This window comes from Plecotus auritus (assembly GCF_963455305.1).
Source record: "Plecotus auritus genome assembly, chromosome: 10".
In the NCBI taxonomy this organism is placed as follows: Eukaryota; Metazoa; Chordata; class Mammalia; order Chiroptera; family Vespertilionidae; genus Plecotus; species Plecotus auritus.
Genome location: NC_137785.1, coordinates 43,203,554 through 43,225,566, shown reverse-complemented (window position 1 = coordinate 43,225,566; position 22,013 = coordinate 43,203,554). Strand labels below are relative to the sequence as shown.

The 22,013-nt window shown below is 43.0% G+C and overlaps 1 protein-coding gene across 1 annotated transcript in view; it reads left to right on the top strand.

The window, feature by feature from the left end:
• HYDIN (HYDIN axonemal central pair apparatus protein) overlaps positions 1-22,013 on the top strand; it is a gene marked incomplete at its 5' end in the record, with an annotated part of 303,461 nt that overhangs the window by 253,783 nt on the left and 27,665 nt on the right. Inside the window, 10 exon segments of the mRNA XM_080643807.1 lie at positions 2,158-2,260; positions 2,473-2,751; positions 4,373-4,515; positions 6,912-7,130; positions 10,523-10,683; positions 13,426-13,523; positions 14,316-14,505; positions 15,673-15,885; positions 16,354-16,492; positions 19,960-20,125. Of these exon segments, the coding sequence (XP_080499933.1) occupies positions 2,158-2,260; positions 2,473-2,751; positions 4,373-4,515; positions 6,912-7,130; positions 10,523-10,683; positions 13,426-13,523; positions 14,316-14,505; positions 15,673-15,885; positions 16,354-16,492; positions 19,960-20,125 (1,711 nt within the window).

The window sequence follows — 22,013 nt, the reverse complement described above, 5'->3', positions numbered from 1 at the left end:
AAATGACCTTGATCCCATCTAGGGGATCAAGGAAAATTTCACTCTAAAATGACATCTGAGTGACATTGAAGGTAACTGGGTTTTAGTTGGTGGGCATGGCAGTGAGTGAGTGCATCCAGATAGCAAAAGAAAACAGCAAAGTCACACAAGCAAAAAAGCATAAGGTACAAACAGGGGCTAGTGAACACCAGCTTCAAGAGGGCATAGTGTACAGGTAAGAGAGCAGTGGGAGATAAACACAGGAGGCAGAGTAAGGGGACAGCTTGTCAAGGGCTTCAGATTCTGTATATATTGTAAACCCTATAAGACATTATTACTATTATTGTTATTGTTGTTGTTTATACAGTTAAAACTCTTTTAGGTCTACCCACATGATTATCTTTTTTTTTTTTTTTTTTTTTTTTTTTTTTTTGCTTTTTATTCCTGCATCTCCAACTTTATGTCTCAAATCCTTTTCCTACTGATGAAAGAATACTTTTTACTATTTCCTTAATGCATGTGTGCAGGTCATGAATTCCCTATTTTTATTTTAAAATCTTCATTTCTTCTTCATTTTTAATGTAATTTTTACTGGCTATAGAACACTCTGCGTTAGCAGTTGTTTTCTTTCAGCAAATGGGAGATATCATTCCAGTGTATTCTGGTTTCCATTGTGACTGCTGAGATGCCAGCTGTCAGTCTAAAATGTTCTTTTAAGACAATCTTTTCCTTCTGACTGTGTTTTACATTTTCACTCTGTATTTGTTTTCTGCTATTTCACTATTATGTGTCCATGTATGGATTTCTTGTTATTTATCCTTCTTGAAAATCACTGGGCTTCTTGATTCTGCAACTGATGTCTTAAATCAGTTTTGGAAAATTCCTAGACATGTGTTCAAATGTTGCTTTTATTCTATTCTGTCCCGTCTCTCCTTCTGGGAAGCCAATTAAACATATAAAAGACCATCTCACTACTAGTATGTCCTCTATGTCTCACAATCTCACTGTATTGTCCACTTTTCTCTAAGCTTCATTGTGAATAATTTCTTTTGACCTGTCTTCAGTTTGTTAACTCTGCCTTTAGTTATAACTAATCTGCTATTAAACCTTCTATTAAATTCTTAAGTTATTTTTTTAACTCAAGAATTTCTAATAGATTATTTTTCAAATCAACATAATCAGGTTTTTTATATGTTTTTATTGACTTCAGAGAGAAAAGGAGAGAGGGAGAGAGACATAGAAACATCAGTGATGAGAGAGAATCATTGATCAGTTGCCTCCTGCATGCTCCCACTGGGGATTGAGCCCACAGCCTGGGCATGTGCCCTGACCAGGAATCAAACCGTGACCTCCTGGTTCACAGGTTGACACTCAACCACTGAGCTACACCGGCCAGGCTGATTTTAGTTTTTAAATCAGATATCTGGCTTCCAGTGGGCTGGAAAACATCCTTTTTCTCCAATTAATTTTGGAGAAAATGCCCACCTTGGTTTTCCTCTCATCTTGGTAGGATACTCAGCATGACACTATCAAGCAACTAAGGCACTGATACCTAGGAGACACTGGTTTTTAGAAACTCATATTCATGCAATCCCTCATGGAATGACAAATATCCATTTTCATTTATTTGTCTAGAGGAGTGGTTGGCAAACTGCTGCTCGCGAGCCACTTGCGGCTCTTTGGCCCCTTGAGTGTGGCTCTTCCACAAAATACCACTACCTGGGCGAGTCTATTTGAAGAAATGGTGTTAGAAGAAGTTTAAGTTTAAAAAATTTGGCTCTCCAAAGAAATTTCAATCTTTGTACTGTTGATATTTGGCTCTGTTGACTAATGAGTTTGCCGACCACTGGTCTAGAGTATATTTTACAACTACCTCTATCAAAAGCAGAGGCCGTGGCAAACCCACATTGACACTACTTAGCTGGCTGATCTGGGAAGTTACCTGTGCTCTCTGAGCCTCCAGTTCCTCACCTAGATAACAAGAGCTGAACTAAATGTTCTTTTTTCCTCTCTAAGTCTAGTATTTATTATCTCTCCCTCTTCATAGGAAACAAAAAATTGGGCACTAGGCACGGTGGCTTTTTGGGGTACTTCCCAAACAGCACAGGATCTCACCATAGACTCACAATCCATGAGCAGCCTGTAAGTGTAACACTCAATCCTGCTTTCCTTCTCCAGCTGCATGTTGACCTGCAGGACCAACTAGAAGTCTTCTCCCTGAAAGGGAGGCCCACGACCTCCTACATCTACATCATAGAGGAAAACAAACCGCTTGCAAAAGGTAAGTTGAGGAAGAGTAGCTTCTAGAGAGCAATGGAGCCCAGTCACTGTTTCTTTGGGGCACTAGTCAGGACCCAGAGAGAGCAGGATGTCATGTCACCAATGGCCACTCTCAGCAGTGCTCATGTCCACACTTTCCCTTGAGTTGGGGTCTTTATGGATGTGTCTTCCTTTACGCTAATCCTAAAGCATTCTTCTCTCTTCTCTTTGCAGCAAAGAAAGCTCACACGGCCTCCCTGGTGGTTCTTCCTGGAGAGACAGCTGAATTTGATGTTGTTTTCCAAGCCCAACATGTTGGGAGAATGACAGGCAACATCCACTTGTCAGTGATCAACAATCAGTATGAGGACACAATCATCCACATGGTGGGAGAAGGCTACGAGGATGACATCACCTTGGACAACGTCCACGGGCTGGTGGCTTCCACCAGCGGGGAGGACTTCGACATGTCCGAGGTCATCGAGGACGGATCTATGGAAAACTTGGTGGCAGGTGGGAGAAGCAACAGTGAGGTGTTGACAACTGTTGGCTATTGGGTCATTTTAAATGAGAGTGAAATTTAAAAAACAGATCAACTAGCTTCCTGGGAATTTAGGACTGATTCTCCTCTTTGTCACTGTATGCCCTTTCATGCCTGGCTCCGTCACTGCTTGCATTCATGTGTACCCTCAAGGGGCATTCGTGGAGCATCCCTGTGCATGTGCAAGGCACTGCGCTGAGCCCTGGAGTTCTGATGAGCAGTAAGAGTCTCTGCCCTTATGGGGCTTATCGTTTGAATTCCAATTCAAATTTAGCTAATAACCAAAATTCAAACTCCAGGTTAGCTGAGAACGGAATACACGTCTCTCTGTAGTTTCCTATGTTTATATCTATTAACTGGCTCACGTTGACATTGTCTGTTTCACCTGCACCACGTATCCTAGACATTCTAAGAGAGATGGTGGGCTTGTTTAACAGGTGTAGGCTTGTGCCTCCTCTAGAGCATCATTCTCCCTTGTCTGAGAACCTACAGCATCAGCATTACCTGAGAGTTTCTTAGACATGAGAATTTCAGGCCCTACCCCAGCACTCACATACTGAATCAGAACCTGCATTTTAGCAGGGCCTCTAGGTGATATATCAAGTGCTGCAGCTTCATCTGGTTGACTGCACTCTTTGGGGTAGGAGAAAATTTACTTCATCATTACCCTCAGAAAGCATTTGCTAAGCACCCTAAGTGTGTGCCTAGTTGCTATGAAGTGAATTATACCAATACCGTCTCATAGTTTTTCTAGGAGCTTCATTATAGCCCTGGAATGGAGCATTGTGCAGTCTATATGACATGGGTAAAAATCAGCACTCCTCACCCCTGTGTGTGGCTACAGGGTGGCTTCTCTCTTCTCAGAAGTCAAGCAGGAGCCATCAGTGAGCCCTAGTTCAGAAATCAAATTTTATACTTCTAAGAGGCTTGCCAGATTTAGAAAATCAGACTATAGAAGTCCCCATTAAATGTGAATGTCAGGCCTGGCTGGAGTGGCTGAGCATCAGTGGTTGAGCATCAACCTATGAAACAGGAGATCATGGTTTGGGGGGCGTGTAGGAGGTAGCCGATCAATGATTCTCTCATCATTGATGTTTCTGTCTCTCCCTCTCCTTTTTTCTCTGAAGTCAATACAAATATATTTTCTAAAAAATTTGAATTTCAGATAAATTATGAATTATTTTTTGGTTTAAGTATGTCCCAAAATATTGCACGGGGCATGTTTATACTAAAAATTATTCATAGTAATTCAATTATTCTGTAATTCAAATTTAATGGGACTCCTGTATTTTATCTGGCAACCCTAACCCTTAGAAGTAATGTTTCAGCAAATAAATGGAGTGGGGACACTGTTTTCTCTTGGAGGTAAGGGCCAAGGTGGGTGGGTGGATGGATGGTTGGATGGATGGATAAGTAGATTCCCAAAGGAAGGAAAGCTTACTGCTCAGGACTCCAGTTTTTCCAATAGAACAATCCAAGGAGGGAGGGGTTACATGAGGATGAGACACATGGTCTTTCCAATGCTACCTCGGCTGGGTAGGAGCCCTGGGAGGAGGCCAGGGGACCCACATGCCTTCTGCTTCTGTTCCCTAGCTGCTCTAGTGGACCACATTCAGTTTGGGGACTGCCACATTGGAAACAGCTATAACGTGAGCTTCACAATCACTAACCACAGCCAAGTGAATGTGATTCGGTTTGAATGGCCCTCTTTAGCTACAATTACCTTTTCCCCACAGGTAAGTGAAAGCTACTTACTGTTTCTGGACTCCTTTGGGCCTAAGCCAAACCTATTTGATTGTTAGTCCATTCCCGTAGATACAAGGGATGTGAAGGACCTCATTCAGGCCTAGTATTGAAGGACACACTGTCCATGCGCGCGCGCACACACACACACTCACACACACACACACACACCCTCTGATCTAAGAGCAGAGAATGAGGTCTGCCAAGACTGTTGCTAGGCTGATGTTGAGAAATTCCATGGAAGCCTGTGTGGATGGAAACAGGTCCCAGTCTTCCTATCCCAGAGTGTACACCTATGTCCCCCTAGTGTGTATTCTTTAAGCATTAGTCCTGCAAAAGTGGTTCACTAAAAAATAACATGGGGGTGATAGTTTCTGTGGACAACTGAGATTTAGAAAATGTTTCAAGTCATATCTTTCTCTTAAAGACCCCCAGTGCCCTTCAGCATTCTAACACCTAGCTAAATGTGTTTTACCTGCAATTTTCTAACCCCTCCTTTTAGCATCTCACAGTGCACATATTGTGACTTGCTAACCAAATCTCACCATTGACCAAGGCCTCAGACAACATGGTAGCAGATCCTAGCCTCTGGCCAGCAGGTGCTTTTCATGGATAATTGATTTCTGAGGTCCCAGGACACTGATACACACAGACATACCCACTGCCTCCTGCTCTGTTCCAGCCACCAAGTCTTCAAACACAGAATTCTCAGGGCATAGAGCAAGGGGGTTGGGGCCCCACATTTAAAGCTTTGAGTGCTAGCAGGAGGAAGTTTTGCTTCCTGGAGGGATGTGAACTATTAGTGAAAGTAGACAGAGATAAGCTTCTTATAGTCTATACCCCTCCACACACACACTCACCCCTCCACACCCCTCCACACACACACTCACACTCACGCTCCTGTATATGCACACACATATCTGTGGCTCTGGGAAGTAAGTACAAAGCTGTCTTCTCCTTTCACTTTCCAGAAGAGGCAATTTCAGAAACATGAAAGGACTAGCATATCTATACTAATAAAGGGGTAATAAGCTAATTAGACCGGATAGACCGACGTCCTTCCGGACAAAGCTGCAGTGGCTGCGAGGGCCGAGGAGGGCCGGTAGCCAGCCAGCAGTGGCGGCAGCAGCAGGATGATGGGGCGATGCCTTCCCCTGATCAGCCGGTTGCCTCCCACAGAGAGAGGCCAGACTGCCTAAGCCATCAGTAGGACATGAATTTTCGTGTACCAGGCCTCTAGTATATATATATATATGTAGTTTTATATATGTGATTTTTGTTTATATATGAGTTTTGGTATATATGTGAGTTTTGTATGTGCGTGTTTATGTTTGTGAAATCATAAATGATTTTTTCTACAGCCCATATTGGATTTCTCATGTATTTGCTATACTTAAGCAAATCTGAGCCTTTTTGGTCTCAGGATTCCTCTACACTCCTAAACATTATTGAGGATACCCCCAAAGAGCTTTTGTTTATGTAGGTTATATCTATCAATATTTATCATAGTAGAAATAAAAACAGAGTATTTAAAAAACTGCATTCATTTATTAATTTTAAAATATAATAAACCCATTACATGGTCATATAAATATATTTTTATAAAAATGGCTATATTTTCCAAAATAAAAAAATTGAAATTGTGTGAGAATAGAGGCATTATTTTGCATTTTTATAAATCTCTTTAATATCTGACCTGATAATAGACAGCTAATTCTCATATTTGCTTCTGCATTCAGCCTAATGCTATATCATATGTCACATAACTGCTAGAAAACTCCATTGTATAGTCATGAGAAAATGAGAATGAAAAAGTCAGCATCTTAGTATCATGATGAAAATGGTTTTGACCTCATGGACTCCTGAAAAGGTCTTGGGGATCCCAAGGATCACCAGATCACACTGTGAGAACTGCTTATGTACTATGTACATCTGTCCATAATTTATATAGATCGGACTGATTAAGAAACACAGGTGGTTAAGGGGGTGGTATCGGGAGCCATACTGCCTGGGTCTGAATCCAGCTCTTCCACTATTAATAGTATGACCTTGAGTAAGTCACAGTTTTTCCTTGTCTGTAAAGTAGAGGTAACAGCTATACATCTCATAGGGTTGTCGTGGGGATTGGTAGAATTGTGTCCAGGTTTTGAATCATGCCTGAAGCAAGTAACAGTGTGATAAATATTAGCTGCTCTTGTTTTTGTTATTATATTTCTATATAAGAAGATCTTGTATATATTTAAAACACTCTTCATATCAAGCTTGAATGATGATTTTTTTTTTTTTTGCCAAGACTTTTGCCTCTACCCCTTCTTTAAAATGGCACCATGCGGTAGCTAGAGTCCTCAAGATTGAATTCCCAAGTTACTAATACCAGGCTCTTCCCCAGATTGGCCACCTCCACCCTGGGTGTGCCAAGGACATAGTGGTGACCATGAAGTCAGACATACCCATCAACATGAAGAAGATGGATATCAAGTGCAAGGTCTCCAAGATCATGTTTCAGCAGCCTGCAGACCAGGTCCCCGACTGGGATGACCGCATGCGCACAGTCAAGTGGGTGGACGTGCCCAGAAACATGCTCTGGACTTTCACTACAAAACGAAAAGTGAGTAGAGACTTTAATCACAAATCTGGCCAAGCCTACCAGGCCTGGATGCCTACTGCCCTCACCATTGCCATGTCTTACCATTTCCTTCTTTCATGGAAAAAAGAAATTGTTCCCATTCAACTTGACTTTTTTTAACATATATATTTTTATTGTTAACAGTATTACAGATATCCCCATTTCCTCCTCCCCTTGCCCCCTTCGTAATTAAGAAAGAACCTGCCCCCCGCCCCAGGCCTTCACCACACTATTGTCTGTGTCCATGGGCTATGCATATAAGTATATAATTTCTTTGGTTTATCCCTTCTCATCCCCTCCCCTCTCTGAGATATGTCAGTCTGTCCCAGGCCTCCATGCCTTGAGACTTATTTTGTTGGCCAATTTATTTTGTTCATTACATTCCACAGATAAGTGAGATCATATGATATTTGTCTTTCTCTGACTGGTTTATTTCACTTAGCATAATAATCTCCAGGTCCATCCGTGCTGTCCCAAAGGGTGAGAGATCCTTCTTTTTTACAGCTGCATGGTATTCCATTGCCATTCCACTTGACTTTGATTTCAAAAGTGACAAACTGAACTTCTAAGCATGCCACCTGCCATCCATACTACACATACCACAGAACCACACGTCTGAGTTGGTAGAGCTTTATCTTCACAACTGTCATGGCTGGTCTTTTAGTTGTTTCCTTTTTCCCTCAGGTGTCCAGAATTAGATTAATTGTAGACAGAATCTCATCTTTGGTCCATGTATGCCCCTCTTTTAATTATTCCTTGGTTGGTTCCCTTGTAATAATATAAACAAAGATGAACCCACACACAGCACAGAAAGTAGAACATGGATTTCTGTGTGGTTCTCAGCTGTGGCGTCCCCCGGCCTCCTTCCTAGAGGAGATCATCTCCTGAATCTTTTTGCTCACTCTCTTGAGTTTTGTCTTTGTTTCTTTTTTAACCTATGCAACTAAACATTTAATTGTAGTTTTTTACTTTATTTTTTTTTAAAGATTGTTGCATGTGCTTATCCATATTGTGGCATGTAGCTACAGTGCACTCATTTCACTACTATATAAAATTCCATTAGTATTTACCATCCATTCTTCTTTTAAAATCTATTTGGGGCTTCTCTAGTATGGACTGTGTTTCTATGAGCATTATTATTCATGTCACATTGTATTCATTTGAAAGAGTTTATATTTTTAGAAGTGGAATTGCTGAACCATAGGATATATGAATGTTCAACCTTTCAAGATAACTCCCAAATGTTTTCCAAAGTGCTGTACCAACTTATATTTTCACTAGCAAAGAGATCCTATTGATCTATGATCTCTCCAACATTTGGCATTGTGAGTTTTTTTTATTGTTGAAATGAATAGGAAATAGCACTGGCCAGGTGTCTGGGTTGGTTGGAGCATCATCCCATACACTAAAAAGGTTGCGGGTTCATTCCCCGGTTGGGGCAGGTTCAGGAGGCAACTGATCGATGTTTCTCTCTCTTTCTCTTTAAAAATTCAGTAGAACATATCCTCAGGTGAGGATTTTAAAAAAAGAAACAAATAGGAAATAGGTTCATTGTAGGCCTTTGCATTTCCCCAGTCACTAAAGTTGAATACTTCTTCATGTGATTATTGGCCATACTAGTACAAGTTATCTCTTACGTAAATGCCTTTTGCCCATTTTTCAACCATGATGCTTGTCCTTTGTATGTGTCATTTTATTTTTTAAAAACTCTACTTTTTCATATTTTTGTCTGCAAACATCTTCACCAAATTTTAGCTTATCTTTTCACTTTCTTTAATTTATCTTTTCGTGAACAAAAATGTTCATTTCTCCCTTTATAATTATTTATTTTGTGTCTTGTTTTTAAAACCTTTCTATAACAGTGAAGAAAATAATCACTTTGTGTGTGTGTGTGTGTGTGTGTGTGTGTGTGTGTGTGTGTCCCACCTGGATGTTATGGTATGAGGCAAGGATCCAATTTTATATTTTTCCATCTAGATAACTCTTGCCAAATCCCTTTTTGGTCCAGCACTTCTTTTGTGATCTGCCATGACTCCCTTGTCATCTAAATTTCATATGTGCCTAGATGTTTCTTGTCTCTATAGTCCATTGCCAATTTTCCTACCCCTGTGCCAGTTTTACGCTTCTTTAATTCCTGTAGCTTCATAATCAGCCTTGATATCTGGAAGGGAAGTCCCTCGTCTATATTGTTTTCTTCTGTTTAGTTATTCTTGGCCCTTTATTTTTCAAAATAATTTTGGAATCCATTTCCCAAGTACAATTGACCTTTTTTTAATTTTTTTTATTAAGGTATTATATGTGTACATATCTTACCATTGCCCCCCCCTACAATTGACCTTTGAACAACATGGGTTTAAATTGTGTGGGTCCACTTACAACAATATATATAACAGACTTTTTTCAATAAATACTGTTAATGTATTTTCTCTTCCTTGTGACTTTCTTAATAACATTTTCTTTTCACTATCTTGCTTTATTGTAAGAATACAGTATATAATAGATATAGCAGACAAAATATGTCTTAATTGACTATTAATGTTACTAGTAAAGTCAACAGTAGGCTATCCATAGTTAAGTTTGGGGGGAGTCAAAGTTATACACAGAATTCGGTGCCCCTTACCCCCATATTGTTCAAGGGTCAACTATACTATAAAATGGAAAATTCATTGGAATTGGATTGCACCTATAAGTCAGTTTAGGAAGAATTGACAATTTAATAATATTATTCCATCCTTCCCATTAACAAGGTATGTCACTCTATTTTCTTAGGTCTTTAAGGTTTTTTTACTACCATTTGGTGTCTTTAGTAGTATTAGGACTCTTTAGATTTTTTTATTTGTTCTTGGGTCAATTTTATTAAATTATTTTTTAGGAATTTGCCCTTCAACTAAGTTTTCATATATATTTCCATAAAATTATTCATAATTTTTTTACCATATGTTTAAATATGTATGATCAATAATAATGTCCCCTTTTTCATTTCTGATGTTGATTATTTGTATTTTTCCTGATCAGTCTCACCAAAAGTCTTTCAAATCTTTTCAAATAACTTTGGGCTTTGTTGGGCCTTTCTGTTTTAGATTTATTTTCTATTTTATTAATATCTGTTCCTATCTTTATGATTTTCTTCCTTCTATCTTCTTTGGAGTCTGTCTGACCCCAACCTCATGTCTGTGCAGTTCTGATGCCTTTAGTAATTTCTCATTTCCTTCCCACTTATGAGTCATTTTAGGTTTGCCTTAATCTTTTATTCTGGACCATGACTTTCCGAATCGGTGTTAATTTGCAGTGTAGAATAGTGTGCTGTTATTCCCCACGGTGTCCCTGTGACAGCTGGCTGTGCATCACTGAGGACGCGGCTGCCTTTGTTACAGGTGATAGAGACGGACCCTGAGCCTGCGCACTCAGTACTGGAAGAGCACTACCGAGAGCTGATGCTTCAGATCAGCGCCAACGTGAACTTCGCGTCATACCAGTGCCAGACGAGCAATGTGCGCTTTAAGGACACGCTAGTTTACCAGACCCGAGTGTTTCAGTGAGTCATCAAAAGCCTCCCAGCACTCAACATTCTTTCATCTCGTCATTCACTCAGTCTTTAATCAAACATGCATTCAGTGTCTACGACAGCATATACCAGGCATCACCTGTCGCATGCACCAGAGTGTCTTCGAGGCTCCAATGAAACACTCAGACCCACAAAGCAATTGAAGTTTACACTTGAAATCAAGATATAGGCAGGAAACTGGCATAAGCTGATCAGCTTCACTGGGAAGAGTCCTTGCAGCAACCCATACCACCACCCAGGAACTATGTGGGACCCCAGGTGACAGCTCAGACAATATCCACACTAGCGGGGATAGGGTCCATCCTTAGCTAAGAAGCCCCATGACCAACAGAAGCAAGATTTCTCAGGACCACTCCATAGGTGTTGCTTCCAGGATCCCTGCAGGGGACATGCCCAGTTACAAGAGTCCCTGTACTCAGAGAACCCCACAGCTATAGCTTCCCTCCAGATGATCATCATTCCTCCAGACCAATTGCAATTTGCCAAGCGGGGGTCATTTCTACTATAAACAACGTTGCTTAATAACACTGCTGGCATTTCTCCTTTATTTTCCAGGGAACCTGAGCTAGAAATTTAGTTCAAAGTCAGAATTGTCCTTAGAGGAGAAAGGGTTATATTAACCCTTCACCCACACTCAGACGCAGGGATACAAGGATGCCATGGGTCCTGCTCTCAGAGTTCATAGTCTCGGGTAGGGAGTAGGGGAATAGGTGACAATAGGTGTCATGGCAACTGCAGCATGGTGTCCTGTGTAGGCAGTAGGAGTGCCTAAGGCAGCCCTAACCTGTTTGGCTCAGTGGATAGAGCATCAGCCTGTGGACTCAAGGGTTCCAGGTTCAATTCCAGTCAAGGGCATGTACCTTGGTTGTGGGCATATCCCCAGTAGGGGGTGTGCAGAGATCGATGTTTCTCTCTCAACGATGTTTCTAACTCTCTATCCCTCTCCCTTTCTCTCTGTAAAAAATCAACAAAATATATATATTTTTTAAAAAGAGTGCCTAAAGCAGACCAACATGGGAGAGACAGAGTATGAGGGAAGGCTCCCCAGACAAAGTGGTGCCCCAGCTGAATTTTGGAGACCAAATAGGAGGTAGCCCAGTGAATAAGTGAGAAAAAAGGGCCTTCTAAGCAGAGAGAGCAACATTGACAAAAAGAAAAGGGCTGTGACTAATCTTTGAGAATTACAAAAACAAAAATGAAAACCAATGACATTTCTACTTTGTAAACATTAGTAATTAACTTGTTCAACTCATTTTGCATTTGGTGCACTGGAAGTGTCCTCTCAAGTTATTATAGCAGCAAACGGCATAAGGAAAGGAATGGGATCTCTTGCTGATGCCCATTGCACCTAAAGCAGGGATCAACAAGCTATGCCCATGGGCCCAAGCCAGCCAGCCACCTATTTTTGTAATTGGGTTTGTTGGCACAAGGCCATGCCCATTCGTTTCTGCATCGTCCGTGGCTGTGTTTGCACAATAGCAGAGTGAGTGATGGCTGCAGTGACCTACTGCATGCAAAGCCCAAAAAATCTTACTCTCTGGCCCTTTACCTAAACCCAGAATTCTTTTTGTGAAGACTACTCTGTGCCACTAAGACTCCTCCACTTCATAAAAACTTCCTTTAGGCTGAAGGCCACTACTCACGCATTCACACCATGAATATAAGCCCCTAAAGTCAAAGCACTTGACTTCAGACATACCTGCTGGTCTACCTGGATGGGATAATGGAGATCTAATCCCTAAACCCATCCTAGACCTCCTCCCCTAAAACCAGGAGAGCATCGTGTTTCTTTCTCTTACACAATCATTTTCTTTCTTTCTTTTTTAATCCTAACTCAAGGATATTTTTTCCATTGATTTTTAGAAAGAGTGGAGGGGAGGAGAGAGAGAGAGAAAGAAACATTGATGTGAGAGACACATCAATTGGTTGCCTCCCACATGCGCCAAGGGGCTGGGGGAGGGGAGTCAAGCCTACAACTGAGATATATGCTCTTGACCCAGAATCAAACCTGAGACCCTTCAGTCCGTGGGCTGATGCTCTAACCATTGAGCAAAACCAGCCAGGGCCACAATCATGTTCTTGTATCAAGACCTCATCTTCCTGCTGTCACTGTCTATGATCAAGTTAAATAGTGGTTCCAGAAAAAGCTTCTCTCTCCCACTTCGTCTTAGAGCAGGGAAACTTGAGGCAAGAAGAAGCTCCACTGGTTCAGAATTTGAGACAAATATCTCAGCCAGTGAAAGCATCTCAGGAAGGGGTCAGATGGCTTCTGAGGACAGGGACATTGTTTCTGGCAGGAAGTGATTCAGGAAGGGAAGGGGCTATGGAATTTGCACCCCAGGAAGGTACTGTCAGGTGAAATAGACTTTTGTTTCCTCTCTCCTGGGAATTTTTCAGGATTACCATGACGCATGCTGAGAGTTCATTGCATAAAGTGCCAATGGTATGCAGGATGACTTTACAGGCTAAGCATGGATATTTTCACTTTCAATGGCTATGCATATATTTTGTGTTTTTGGAAGGAAATGTAATTGGTACATCAAATGCATGATTTCAGATAAAATTGCTTAAAACTTTCCTTTTGAAGAAATATTTTAAAAGCAAAGTGACTTGACCTAAAGGGAAAAGTAACAGTGTAGATAACGGATGTGCCAACAAGACACAAATCATTTGCAGCACATTTCTCAAATGCATTCCCCCTTCTGTGTGCAGGTTGGAGCTGGTTAATACAGGAAGTGTGCAGCTGGAATTCAGCTGGATCTCGGAAGAGACAGCGAAAACTGTCAGCTTTGCAATGCCAGATAACCATGGTAAATGCGATGGCACGTAAAACCCAGGGTGCAAACTGAGTCCCCGGTTAGTAGAAGAGCCTTGCTCCATCGGCCCTCCCAAGGAGCTATGGAGAGGCTTCCTGATGTCTGTAGAGCCAATGGGGCCTGAGAAACTCAAGAGCTGACCTCTGCCCTCCTAGGGCCTGGACCCTGCCTACCCCCACCCCTCACAAGGTCAGCATCCCAGCTCAGATCCCTAGAAAATTTTTTTTTTAGATCTTAACCTTTTAGGAGATTACAGACCCTTGGAGACAATGGTGAAAGCTAAGAGCTATCTCCCCAGGAAATTACATACCTTGCCCGACTTGCAACTGATGCACACAAAGCACTTTAAAAAGGGACCCAGCACTTGACAGGAAAATATCCATTATTCCTGCTTCAATATTGCAGATTCCCAGACCTTCCAAATGGGCCCTTTTCCGTGGGCCCCGGATTGTGAACTCCTACTTTAAAACAGTGATTCTCCAAAAACTATGTTCACTGCCCATTGTTTTTGAGGCACAAGACCCACAGGTATCTACTTGACCCACTCCCTTGGGCCAAAAGGAAACAAATTTGAAAACTTGATGGAATTAATGACAATATTTTTTCACGAGTCACCTGTGAGAGCTAGGAGTCAATTCCTTACCCCTAGGGCCTAAAGTTAACTATATCTGCTAGAAGAGGTGAGCTCACAGACCCCACAGAGGGGCCCTAAGGACCTGTGAGTGGGATGCCTTCTCCTTGTCCTCCCACTGCAAATGCAGAATGTCACTGGCTCTCTGTCCCCAGGTTCTCAAAAAGATCTGCTTAGCCAGGGCAGCACCGTGGACAGCGCCACGGACCACTGGACTGAACCTGCCCCACTGTCCTTCTCTGTGGATCCCATCTCCGGTGTTGTGCCTGTGGGGAAGGCTCAGAAGATCAAAGTGAAATTCTCCCCATTGGAGGTTGGAGACTTCGAGAGCACTATTTTCTGCCAGTAAGGAGACAAAGCTCTGCCTCTCCTGTCCCTCTTCTCTGTCACCACTACCACCATTCTTCCCAACCGGGACCCTCCACAGCCCCAACTTGCCACATTTCACCTTGGAAAGATTCAAAGGCGCCAGCTTTTGGAGTACAAGGAGAATGGAGTCTTTTGTGTTGCTCAGCAACCCTCTCTAGACCCTTCCTCTGCCCACCTCTCTCTTTCTGGCCCCAGACAAAAGTCCACTGGGCAACAAAATAGTTGGCAGCCAGATGGGTTCCAGTCCTGGGACAGGCAGGAACCTAGGAAGGCTTTCTTGTACCTTTACTGATGCCAGGTTTCTCTAACTATAAAATGCAAATAACAATAACACCTTGCAGAGTTCGAGTGAATGCTGAATGAGGTAACTCACTGAAGCTTAGAACAGTGCCTGGCACACAATAAGCACAACAAGCATTAGGTGGTGGGGATGGTGAAGGTTGCAGATCTGGTGCATTGTAAGCAAGGAAGAGATGGGGTCCAGACCCAGGTAGAGACAATCAATCCAATAACTCCTGGCCATGAAAGTACCTGATGTGGTACCCACTCCCAGGGAAGCTCCCTGGAGAACTACTACAGAAGGATCCCATGAACCATGGCTGAGTGTGGCAGGGACCTATGTGAGCCATAAGAGCCTCCTGCAATCACACTGCAGGGACCCTCCTGCACCTGGGCCACCTCAACTTGTATCTGGGGCTGAAAGTCTGCTCACATCCAGCTCACTTTCTCTGAGGAGCTCGGGATACTTTTTTAAGATCTCGGCATCACTTTCGGTATCCCACAAATGCCTCTGAGAGAGCCAAAGGGTAAGCCTCTATGCTCATTTTACAGCAGGGAGATTTTCTCAACCCTGGTGTGGGAAGTACCTAAGTAACACACTTAAGTACACAGAAGAGACCAGAATTCAGGCTCCTCATACTCAGCCTATTCATGCATTCATCCACTCAACCACTAATTAATGAACACCTACTATGTAGCGTGTACTGGTCAAGACACTGAGGTTATGTTGTTGACCAAGATAGACCCAGCCTCTGTGCTCATGGAGCTCATATTTTAGTAGATGTAATATTTGTTTCCAACCAACTAAGAAAGCAACAGTTGGCTAAAACTAAAAAATAAATTAAAATAACCATATCCTCTCAGGATTCCCAACCTACTACCTGGAGAGCAAGGCCCAGTCCTATCAGCAAAAGGGCGGAGCTTCTTGCCTATCTGCCACTTTGAACTGAAAGAGTCCGACTACATCACTGGTCACCGGCGCAACCCAGATCTCCGAGGGCCTGGTGGTGGACCTCTGGACCCAAACACCCGGGTGATCGAGTTCACCAGTGTGGGCATAGGAGGGAAGAATCTCCGGTGAGTTGCCTCGGTTTGTATCAGTTGAGTTCATATCAGTCAATCCTTCTAAAGAACTCAGAGGTAGAATTCAGAGAATTGAGCTGGATGGGTTCCTAGAAGCAGCTTGATATGCTGGGGTTTGACTTGAGAGAGCTGCTACAGTAAGAAAGCTGAATTCAGTTTCCTTAGTTTTGACACCAGGGTGGGTTTCGAAGGCATAAAATCCCTAACCACCACCTTGACCACAGAGGATCACTGGGACAGAAGGGCCCTCGGCACCATTATTACTCCAAAATCCGGAGCTCCCGCCATACGTTGGACCACCACATGAGATGTGGTTTTCATTTCTACAGTAAAAAAGTATCTGTAACAGTTCTGGCTCCCACGTAGGGGGACCGAGCCAGGGCAGTTAGGTCCTGAGAAAGTTTCTCTTAATCCTCAACCCTCCCTCTTACTCTCTGCTGTCAATTCTTCCCCCTCGGCCAGGACGTTTACAATCCTGAACCCGACCACTAGCATCTACTGCTTCCGCTGGGTCTCTGAAGAAATGGAAAGTCTCCAGAACCCTTCAGCCTTCACCTGCCTTACAGAGAAGGGCTGCATCCACCCTGAAAAGAAAGCCGAGGTGTGTGTGTGAATGAGGACCACTTGACCCAGGGCTTCAATCATTCTATCTCTCTCTGCATAACAAGTGTGCTGTAGACCAGAGATAGAGTTAAGGAGGACAGCCTAAGGGTGCATCCATCCACAAGTGTTTTTTGAGTAGCTACTATATAGGTTAAGCAGTCCTCAGGGACAAGACAGACCTGAGCTCACTTGGTTGGCCATTGAGAAGCATATCTCTAGTATTTAGAGTTTTAAAAATTGAGATTATTAAAGCAGGACAGGGAAGCTGGACACCCACCAAAGCCTGGACACTATAGGACACTGTTATTTTTGTCCAAGGGACTGACAGCAGTGAAAGGACACAGATGTGTTTTTACTTGGTCAGGACAAAAGTCAAAACAGAACACTGGAGTCATGTCCCATGTCTCAGTCCTACTGTTTCCGCAGTGACAGGTTAGAAGGCAGTGGTCGGCAAACTCATTAGTCAACAGAGCCAAATATCAACAGTACAACGACTGAAATTTCTTTTGAGAGCCAAATTTTTTTAACTTAAACTTCTTCTTCTTTTTTTTTTTTTGCAAAATTATTTTTATTTTTTTTAATTTAATAAATCTTTATTGTTCAGATTATTACAATTGTTTCTCCTTTTTCCCCCCATAGCTCCCCTCCACCCAGTTCCCACCCCACCCTTTGCCCTTACCTCCCCCCACACTGTCCTCATCCATAGGTGTACGATTTTTGTCCAGTCTCTTCCCGCACCCCCCACAACCCCTTTCCCCCTGACAATTATCAGTCTACTCCCTTTCTATGCCCCTGATTCTATTATATTCACCAGTTTATTCTGTTCCTCAGATTTTTAATTCACTTGATTTTTAGGTTCACTTGTTGATAGATATGTATTTGTTGTTCATAATTTTTCTCTTTACTTTTTTCTTCTTCCTCTTCTTAAAGAATACCTTTCAGCATTTCATATAATACTGGTTTGGTGGTGATGAACTCCTTTAGCTTTTTCTTACCTGTGAAGCTCTTTATCTGACCTTCCATTCTGAATAATAGCTTTGCTGGGTAGAGTAGTCTTGGTTGTAGGTTCTTGCTATTCATCACTTTGAATATTTCTTGCCACTCCCGTCTGGCCTGCATAGTTTCTGTTGAGAAATCAACTGACAATCGTATGGGTGCTCCCTTGTAGGTAATTAACTGTTTTTCTCTTGCTGCTTTTAATATTCTCTCTTTGTCTTTTGCTCTTGGCATTTTAATTATGATGTGTCTTGGTGTGGTCCTCTTTGGATTCCTTTTGTTTGGGGTTCTGTGCGCTTCCTGGACTTGTAAGTCTATTTCTTTCACCAGGTCGGGGAAGTTTTCTGTCATTATTTCTTCCAATAGGTTTTCAGTATCTTGCTCTCTCTCTTATTCGGGCACCCCCATAATTCTGATGTTGGTATGCTTGAAGTTGTCCCAGAGGCTTCTTACACTATCTTCAACTTTTTGGATTCTTTTTTCTTTTTTTTTTGCTTTTCCAGTTGAGTGTTTTTTGCTTCTTTGTATTTCAAATCTTTGACTTGATTCTTGCGGTCCTCTAGTCTGCTGTTGGGTCTCTGTATAATATTTTTTATTTCAGTCAGTGTATGTTTAATTTCTAGTTGGTCTTTTTTCATATCTTCGAGGGTCTCGTTATATTTATCGGCCTTTTCTAGGATATTCTTGAAAAGCCTTATAACCGTGGTTTTGAATTCTATATCCAGTCATTTGTTTTCCTCCATTTCTTTTGTTTGTGATCTGTTTCTTCGTCTCCCCATTTTTCACTGCTTCCCTGAGTTGGTATGGTAGCTTTGTGTGCTAGGTTTCCTTTATGGCCCAGTGTGTCGGCCTCCCCAGTTAACCTGAGGTGGACACTTTTGGTGCACCCCTTTGTGGACTGTGTGTACAGCCTTGTTGTGGTTAAGTCTTGATTGAGGAATTGACCTGCAGGCCAGTTGGCTGTGAGGATCAGCTGTGTCTACACTGGGAGATTTTCGGTGCTGGAGACAGCCTTATAGGATTAGCCTTGCCAGATTGCAAAAGCCTCTGTGCTCAGCTTGGAAGGGGTGGAGTCTCAGGGCAGAGTAGACAGTCTTGGCTTCCCGTCAGCCCTGCCCTTGCGCACAAGTCTCTAGATCTCTGCCTTCCGCCGTTTCCGAGTTTCCGCCTTACAGTCCAGATTTCCCCGTAAGAGCGTGGGTCCCCAGGGGCTTGCCCGGAACTGGGTTTCAGTGCAGTCGGAACTGGGGTTCAGTGCAGTAGGAGCTTCTGACTCCCTTCCGCTAGAGATAGCCTGTGGTAACCTCCGCAGTCAGTCTTTGTGCACACTCACACCTCCAGACCCCTGCCGCCATGGCTCCTCTGAGTCTCCGAGTCTCCGAGTGCCTTTCTCTCTACCTGACAGTCCAAACTCCCCCTGTATGAGCCTGGGTCCACAGGGTTTCGCCCGGAACTGAGGTTCAGTGCAGTCGGAACTGGGGTTCAGTCCAGTCGGGGTCTTCCTTCCCCCTCCCACCAGAGAAAGCCAGCCAGGCACTCCGCTGCCCTTCCTCTCTGCCCGCACGTGTCTCCGTACCTCAGCTCTTTGCCGCTCCTTCTCCGTGAGCTTTCCTCTTTCCTTCTAGTTGTAGAATTTCCACTCAGCCAGCTTTCCTGTGGTTCTGGATGGTGTCCGTTCTGTCTTTTAGTTGTAGTTTTGAAATTGTTGTGCGGGGCAGCAGTTTAGGTGCTTACCTATGCCGCCATCTTGGTTTCTCCCCTAAACTTCTTCTAATGCCACTTCTTCAAAATAGACTCGCCCAGGCCATGGTATTTTGTGGAAGAGCCACACTCTAGGGCCCAAAGAGCCACATGTGGCTCGCGAGCCACAGTTTGCTGACCACAGGATTAGGGGGTCCAGTTTAAAGAAACATGAGCTCGCTGGTCAAAATAGATCTGCGGGTCCCATGTCCTGTAAGTCCTGCAGGGAATCTTAGAAGCAGAAACAAATCCGTGAAACAGAAATTATGGATTCGGATGCCTCCAGGAAGGTCATACAAATGAATGATGTAAGCCAAGGGGACCCTGACAGGGAGTGCTGGGCAGAGTTGGCTGGCTGGCCACAGTGCTTCTCCGGCAGATCACCACCACACAGACAAGTGGGCCCAGGGTTGCCAACTCTCCCAGACTTATTGGGAAAAGTCAAAATTCCAAATTCCTATCTGAATCTCTCCATTTGTACATGTCATCCAATATGGCACCCTAGCCAACAGAAGCTGCGGATGGTGTAGACCCGCTTAGAAAGACCTATGGGCAAGCAGGGCAATCAGACAGTACAGCCAGACTTGCATGCCCTTCAGAGAGGGTAGAAAGGTAGTGGTGACCTGGTAACACCAGCCATCAGAACCCCAGTGCCCACAAACCTCTAAGGGCACGTGGGTAAGTAAACAGAAGTGCCTCTTACCACTGTGTTCCAAACTGTCTTCTCAGATTATCTTCCAGTTCATGCCTTTGCATCTGAAAATCACAGAAGCATTCTGGACTTTCTCAGTCCCCGAACACAACATCACAGTCCCTTTCCTGCTGGTAGGCAAAGCCTCTGACCCTCTGGTCAATCTGGACAAGTCACACATCAACTTCAGCTGTCTCCTCATTGGTAAGGCTGCCCTGGTGGTTTACATTTCGAGTTGGCATGACCGATAGGGGCGGGAAGTGGGACCAACCCAGCAGTGTGCGCCAGGAGCAGCCTGGGGTGGGGACTTTGCCTGGTGCCTTCCAGAAGCATGCCTGAGGGCCTTTCCCACTATTCACAAAGCCACAAAATATTTACCTCTCAATCCAATTTCCACCAAGGATATTCTAAACCCATGCACTCATAACCAACAGAAATTTAGGAGCCTGGCTGCAGATCCTCCTCGGAAGATTCCTTTAGGGCCTGGACTGGCTGTCTTCATTTCCAGAGCCTCATGTCAGCCCCATCCTACTTGTGTGCCCCAGATTATGGACTGTATTTGTTTGCTTCTTGGTGTGTGCCACAGTAGTCAGATTTCTCTGCCATCCTTTCATGCATGTATTTGGTCCAACAAATACTATTGAGCCCCTTGTATGACCTAGGCACTCTTCTGTGAGCTAGGGATACAGCCACAGTTCCTACCCTCATGATGATTATATTCTAGGAACAGGAAGCAAACTACCAAAAATAAAAAAGCAAGATATACAATATAGCATGTCAGATGTTGATAAAGGAGAATAAAGCAGGCTAGAGAGAATGAAGAATGCTACTTGGCAGTGGGAAGGTGATATTTGAGCAAATAAAGGAAGTGATAACCAGGTCTCTTGTAACCCTATGAATCTATCACATGGATGTGTTGTGTGTGTGTGTGTGTGTGTGTGTGTGTGTGTGTGTGTGTGTGTAAAATACAACTAAAGCCAGAGGATTTTTTTAGTAATTTGATTTTTTTATTATAAAAGTAAGCTAATCAATGTAGTGTAAGGAAAAGCTTAATAATCTCTCCCCACCCATCCTATCTCATCCTTCCCTTTCCAGCAAAGAAAATCAATGCTAATAATTTGATATGTAATATTTCCATGCATTTTTCATACTGATACATATAAGTTGACAGGAGGAAATTGTGGTGTTTAGTAAGATTTTCAAAAATAAGTGAGCAATGTATCATAAGAATAATAACGGCAAGAGAAACAGAAATTAATCTAGGAATGCAAGGCTGGTGCATTTCAATATAATCATTACATTAACCATTTAAAGAACAACCATGTGATCATATTAATACATACTGAAAAGTCATTGCTAAAATTCAGCAGATGTTCTCAACAAAAACTCTAATAGGAAAAGAGGAATGGAGGAAAATACTTGAATAAAGAAGGTTAACTAAAATCAAGAGGCAAATGTTATCTATGTATATAAAAGGCTGTGTCCATCCAGCTGGTAGCTATGACGCGCACTGACCACCAGGGGGCAAACGCTCAACACAGGAGCTGCTGTGACGTGCACTGGCCATTTAAAAATAAATAGCACCGTGGACCTGGCACCGACAAACCAACACTCAGCTTCCCCCAAGTGGGACACAGGCCCTGCCACCACCCTGGAGCGACAGCCTACCAAATCACAGCCAACACTGCCAAGACCCACAAAATGCGGCCCACAGCCCAGCCCAACCCTGAAACAGTCATTGTGGGCACTGGGTAATGATGTCACGTAGCAACACCCAGCTTCCTCTCCCTAGCAACTAGCATCCTTGGAGTTTCTTCAGCCCAGGAACCTGATTTATAGCCAGGTACAAACATTTCACAGTTTAACCAAATGTTTGTGAAGCGTTTTCCCCATGCCTCATCTCATTTGATCCTCACAGAAGTCCTGGAGTAGGTAGATAGGAGACTCAGTAGAATCCTATTTTCTTTTCATTAGCAAGACAATATCAATATTAAAATATTTCTTTTAATTAATTTCCTTTCAATGTGCATGAATCTGTGCACTGGGTCACTAGTCAGATAATAAACCACTAAAAGCACATCAGTTAAAATCA